The sequence below is a fragment of the Lipotes vexillifer genome, unplaced genomic scaffold, assembly GCF_000442215.2.
Source record: "Lipotes vexillifer unplaced genomic scaffold, Lipotes_vexillifer_v1.1 scaffold1492, whole genome shotgun sequence".
Classification (NCBI taxonomy): domain Eukaryota; kingdom Metazoa; phylum Chordata; class Mammalia; order Artiodactyla; family Lipotidae; genus Lipotes; species Lipotes vexillifer.
In genome coordinates, this window is record NW_006769666.1 from 347,532 (window position 1) to 353,708 (window position 6,177).

Sequence of the window (6,177 nt, forward strand, 5' to 3'; positions counted from 1 at the left end):
ATGGAGGCCAACGCGCAGGACAGTAAGTCTACACCAAACCACGTTATCTTCAAGAAGATCTCCCGGGACAAATCGGTAAGTAGTACAGAGGTGAGGGGCTTAGTAGTAATCTTTTTTTAAATTTTTTTAAGGAGCTTTTTCGAATAGACATAATCAACATCAAAATCTTATGAGGTGGGCTTCCCTGGTGGCACAGTGGTTGAGAGTCCGGCTGCCGATGCAGGGGACACGGGTTCGTGCCCCGGTCCGGGAAGATCCCACATGCCACGGAGCGGCTAGGCCCGTGAGCCATGGCCGCTGAGCCTGCGCGTCCGGAGCCTGTGCTCTGCAATGGGAAAGGCCGCAACAGTGAGAGGCCCGCGTACCGCAAAAAAAAAAATCTTATGAGGTCAATGGAAGCTCTATGTCTATTTTCCATCTCTGTCTGAGATGGATGATAAATGAGATATAAAATGAATGAGTAAATTGCAGAAATATAAATTCTCCTTGATCTCAACAAGACTTTAGTCCCAAGACCCTTAATTTTCTCCTAATCTCTCAGCCCCCAACCCCTCGCCTCCAGTTTTACTTCTTTTCCTAGGCTTGAACCCATGACTTAACCATTTCAAACATTGTTTGGTCAGTATCTATAACTTACTTGACCCTTTTTCTATCATCTCGCCTAACTGCCTGGTAAAAGCCCTGATGCTGGATCAATGCAACTCTCTGCCTTCTGTCACCCACCCCAGCTGCCATGCTCTCAAACCTTGCTGGGCCTCCAGGGCCACTGGATAAGGGAGCATCTCCCGCTGCTCCCTTTCTGCCCCTCTGCACTGTGGCTGCGTGGCCACCCAATATCCTGGCATTCCGCATATTCGGCAGGGATGATGCCATTGTTGGCTCCATCGGGGGCACGTTAGATAGTCTAGATGTGCCTGTGAACTTCCTGGCCTGGGACACCCTATGGAGAGCCCACCCCACAGCCTCCGAGGATGGGATCTCCTCGCTCCACTCTATGGATTCTTAGAGGCTCATAATCTAGTTCAGCACCATCCAAAGCAAGCCACATATCTAATTTAAAATTTTCTAGTAGCCATGTTAAAAAAGGAAGAAGAAACGGGGAATTCATTTTTAATACTATATTTTATTTAACCCAATATATCCAAAAAACTATCATTTCAACATGTAAATGATATAAAAATTATTAACGACATATTTTACCTTCGTTTTCTAAGTTGTTCAAACCTGATGTGTGTTGTACATTTATAGCACGTCAGCTTGGAGTGGCCATATTCAAGTGCTGGTGGCCACCTGGAGCTAGTAGCTGTCGAATTGGACAGTGTGGTTCTAGGTCATTCTTCTAGTTGACTTCTGAAGCCTATACATACTGCGCCGGAAAGGAACTGTCCGATGCTTTCGCGCCTCACGAGAGAATCGGGCTTTGCACAGACACTCCCTGCCTCTCCTCTCCCTCACTGAGGATCTCCATCATTTTCATCAAGTCCTCTGATTCTTTGGGGAGACAAGTTGGGTACCCCTCAAACTTTCATCCTCCCGACTCTCTTCCAGCTCGTGTCTTTCCAGTGCACTTTATCTTGTCTTCTGGCAAAAGAAGAAAGAAAACACTCCTGCTGGGCCATATCATTTTCTCACTTTTTTCTTCCTCACATCTAGATAGACATCTTTGACCTGGGAAATTTAGAACTTTTGTATATAGGAGGAAAAAATAATTCATCAGTTAATGTGTCACGTATTAGGATCATTTTGGTGGCAAGTTTTGCCTGGCTGCAGGTGTGGTGGGCCAGGGCCCTGGCTGTGTTTCTCTGTGAGTCTCTCCACTCGTCCGTCTTTGGTGATCTTCATCCTCTGGCTGGTGGCAAGATGGCTGCCCCAGCTTCAGGTGCCTTACGCTCACTTTCTTCTAGAAGAAGGTAAAGCCTGTTGCTTCCTGGGGTCTCTTAAGGGTGAGGTGACATTTCTCCAGCAGCCCGCCAGCAGACTTCTCTCATATCTCATTGGTCAAAACTGGGTCACATGCCCACCTTAAAGCCATCCCGAGCCAAAAGAATTGGATCTGGCTAATCAAGAATCATCCTCGGGCTTCCCTGGTGGCGCAGTGGTTGAGAGTCTGCCTGCCGATGCAGGGACGCGGGTTCGTGCCCCGGTCCGGGAAGATCCCACATGCCGCGGGGCGGCTGGGCCCGTGAGCCATGGCCACTGAGCCTCCGCGTCCGGAGCCTGTGCGGGAGAGGCCACAGCAGTGAGAGACCCACGTACTGAAAAACAAACGAACAGAAAAGAATCCTCCTCTGTGATGGATGTTAACTAAATTTATTGTGGTTATTGCTTCGCAATTTATACATACATCGTTATGTTGTACACCTTAAACTTATACAATATGTCAATTATGTCTCAGTAAAACTGGGGAAAAAAGGAAAAAGAATCATCCTCTGGGGTGGTCTCCTCTTTTTACACAACCACATGGGACCCTGGACACAATTGGTGATTTTTTTTCTTTTTTTTTTCTGGCCTCACCCTGTGGCTTGTGGGATCTCACTTCCCCGCCCGATCAGGGATTGAACCCAGGCCGCGGAAGTGAAAGCCCGGAATCCTAACCACTAGGCCACCAGGGGACTCCCTACAGTTGATGAATTTTATCCAGGAAGATGGGGCACGTGGCTATGGGGTTTGCAAGCAGCAGGTGGGCTGCAGCCTCACATCCAGCCCCACTTCTCTACCTGCTCCTGTCTCTTCTCTCCTCTTCCAGCTGCAGCAGAAGAGGTGCTGTTTCTTCCATGGAGGTTCATGCTGCTTACAGCCTGGGTCGTGGTCCACCGCCTTCTTAGGGTCCTCCACCATCAGCCTCCCTCCGGGGCTATGTGCAGCCTCTCCCTCTCTAGCGGTACTTGGCCTGAGCATGACAATAAGTACCCACCTCATGCATCTTAAAAACAGCAACAACGGCAACGAGAACAACAAGCTCCCTCTTGACCCTGTCCCCTTTCTAGCTCTCCTTCCTTCACAGCCAAAGCCTGAAAAAGAAGACGTGCTCTCCAGCCACCTTCTCCCCTCCGTTCACTCTCAGTGCTCCCTCCTCCAGACCACTATCAGCTTTCCCTTTGCCAATCCCTTCTCCACTTTGCTGCCAATGCAACCAAGGTCTCAGTGTTCTCCTCTATAAAATGGGCTTAATCCCTAGCTTAAAGAGTAGTTGTGAGGATTAAATGAAATAATGTAGTCAGTGTACTTAGCTTGGCGCCTGGTATATGACAAGCACCACATGCCGTTTAGTTGCAGGCCTTTCATCCTGCTTCAAATGCTTCCACATCCTCCTAGATTCTTTAGGGTCCGGTCCTATAAGACCCTTTCTGGCATCAGCTTGCATGCCCATTTGGAGCCCATTCACCCACAGATGAAACCACTGGCAGTTCCAGAAGCATTCTCTTGGCTCTGGGCTTTGTACACACTGAATTTTTTTGCCCGGAAAGCATCCATTCACCATCTAACTCCCTGCCCCCATCCCGATCACCTGGCTATGCTGTCCTTCAGGTGCTTCAACATCAATAACGCAAATAACCTTGAAGCCATAGAGATCCACTCCAGGATACTGCCATGAGGGGGTAGTTACAGGAGATGATACAATGCCAACAAAAATTATTTTGAGTGTCCTTGGAAATAAAAATGCGAGTTTCAGAGGCTTAGGGAAGAGGGAGGCTAGCCAGGGTCCATGCACTCGCTCATTGGTGTACCTAGCAAACGTCGACTTAATTCCTGTATGTACCAGATACTATGCTAGATACTGTGATGGCTGAAAGATGAATAAGAGAATTCTTACCATCACGGCAGTCACAGTGCTGTGGGTTAAAGTGGTGAGTGGTGGTGAACCCAACCCATGCTCTCCCACAAAGGGGGTTGGTAAAGAGACCTTTGCTGCCAGGGGCATTGAAACAGATAGGACAAGGACTGAGACGTGTTCATGTTTTCCCATCCAGGACCCCTTCCCCCATTCTTCAGGGCATGGGTTCAGGTTTATCTGTATAGATGCTCACCTGAGAGGATTTCAGGGACTCCAGAATATCTGCCTCTTAATCAGAAATTCTTCTAACAAGGAGGAGAAACCTTTCATTCACAGCTAGAAATAAAAGGCTTAACATGCACATAGCTGACAGGGGCCTCATATGCATAGGCATAACCTTCCACTAAAGTATCATCAATGAATTCAACAAGTTTACCTGGCTGATATCAGACCTGGTCTTGATGGGAAAAGGTGGGGAGAACAGGGAGCTATCCAAGGAGTGGGAAGAATTCCTTGGAGCACTTGATGAGGTTGAGGAAAGATCACAGCTTGCCCACAATCCACTATGTCCACCTACAGCCAAGCAGGGAGAGAGGAGGTTGTGGACAAGCTGCAGAGCCAGGCCGCTCCTCTTCTCAGGACTGGTCAAAATGTTTCGGCTGTTGCTAATTTTTATTTATTTATTTTTATTGGTTGCTACTGATTTTTAACATGAAACCTTAGTGTTCTTTGGCCATTTAGAATCCATACCTGTTCTCCCCACAGGTGACCATCTACTTGGGGAAGAGAGACTATATAGACCATGTTGACCAAGTAGAGCCTGTGGGTAAGTTGAGTCTGGGGTGAGTTTTTTTTTTTTTAATTAATTAATTTATTTATTGGTCGTGCCGCACGGCATGTGGGATCTTAGTTCCCCGGCCAGGGATCGAACCCGTGCCCCCTGCAGTGGATGCGCAGAGTCTTAACCACTGGACCGCCGTGGAAGTCTCCTGGGGTGAGATTTTAATGCTGGCTTTCCTTTAAGTCATCAGACAACCACTAGTTTTGTGTTTTTTAAATTGACTTAGTTAATAATCTAATCAAAGAAATGCAAATGTTAACATCATCAAGGTGCCACTGGCTGATTGGAGGCAAATTTAAATGAGACAAAGGACTCATTTCTAGATAAAGAATATTCAAAACTCACCAGTTAAAAAATCCAATTAGAAAATAGACAAACAACATGAAAAGGCATTTCATTAAAGAAAATATATAGGTGGCAAACGAGCACATAGAAGAATGTTCAACAACAACAAAAAAAGAAAAATGTTCAGGACTTCCCTGGTGGCGCAGTGGTTAAGAATCCGCCTGCCAATGCAGGGGACACGGGTTCAATCCCTGGTTCGGGAGGATCCCACATGCCACGGAGCAACTAAGCCCGTGTGCCGCAAACACTGAGCCTGCGTTCTAGAGCCCGTGAGCCACAACTGCTGAGGCCATGTGCTGCAACGACTGAAGCCCACGCACCTAGAGCGCGTGCTCCGCAACAAGAGAAGCCACAGCAATAAGAAGCCCACGCACCGCAACGAAGTATAGCCCCCGCTTGCCGCAACTAGAGAAAGCCCGCGCACAGCAATGAAGACGCAATGCAGCCAAAAATCAATCAATAAATACAATTTTTTAAAAAGATTAGTACATTTTATATGTGTGTGTGTATGTATGAATAGTATGAATATGTGTTTGCAATATATAGTTGAATGAGGAAAGCAGTTAACAATATGTATAGTAGGATCTCATTTTTTTAGTAAAAAAAATTCATATAAATGTATATACGTCTGGAGGGCTTCCCTGGTGGCCCAGTGGTTGAGAATCTGTCTGCCAACGCAGGGGACACGGGTTCGAGCCCTGGTCTGGGAAGATCTCACATGCCGCGGAGCAGCTAAGCCCGTGCGCCACAACTACTGAGCCTGTGCGTCTGGAGCCTGTGCTCCGCAACAAGAGAGGCCGCGATAGTGAGAGGCCCGCGCACAGTGATGAAGGGTGGCCCCCACTTGCCACAACTAGAGAAAGCCCTTGCACAGAAACGAAGACCCAACACAGCCAAAAAAATAAAAATATACATTAAAAAAAAGAATATAAAAAAAAAATGTATATACATCTGGAAAATCATTCTGTACCGATATGTTAACAATGGGTATCTCTGGGTATCTCAAGTGGAGGTGACTTTGTTTTCTCTTTGCTTAGCTTCCCTTTCTAGTTTTCCTGTAATGAACATGGATTACGTGTGGTATATATATATATGTACACACACATACTACAAGAAGCTTCCAGTCTCTTTCACGTCCGCCACCCTCACTCTTCTCTCTCTTTTGGTTTAGATGGTGTCGTGCTGGTGGATCCTGAGCTTGTGAAGGGGAAGAGAG

The 6,177-nt window shown here is 47.0% G+C and overlaps 1 protein-coding gene across 2 annotated transcripts in view; it reads left to right on the plus strand.

Moving 5' to 3' along the window:
• The window catches only part of SAG (S-antigen visual arrestin), a 29,299-nt gene continuing 23,122 nt past the window's right edge, over positions 1-6,177 (plus strand). For both annotated transcript variants that reach the window (XM_007445730.1, XM_007445731.1), the window contains exons 1-3: positions 1-75; positions 4,541-4,601; positions 6,133-6,175. In XM_007445730.1, the coding sequence (XP_007445792.1) occupies positions 1-75; positions 4,541-4,601; positions 6,133-6,175 (179 nt within the window). The remainder of the gene's footprint in view (positions 76-4,540; positions 4,602-6,132; positions 6,176-6,177) is intronic.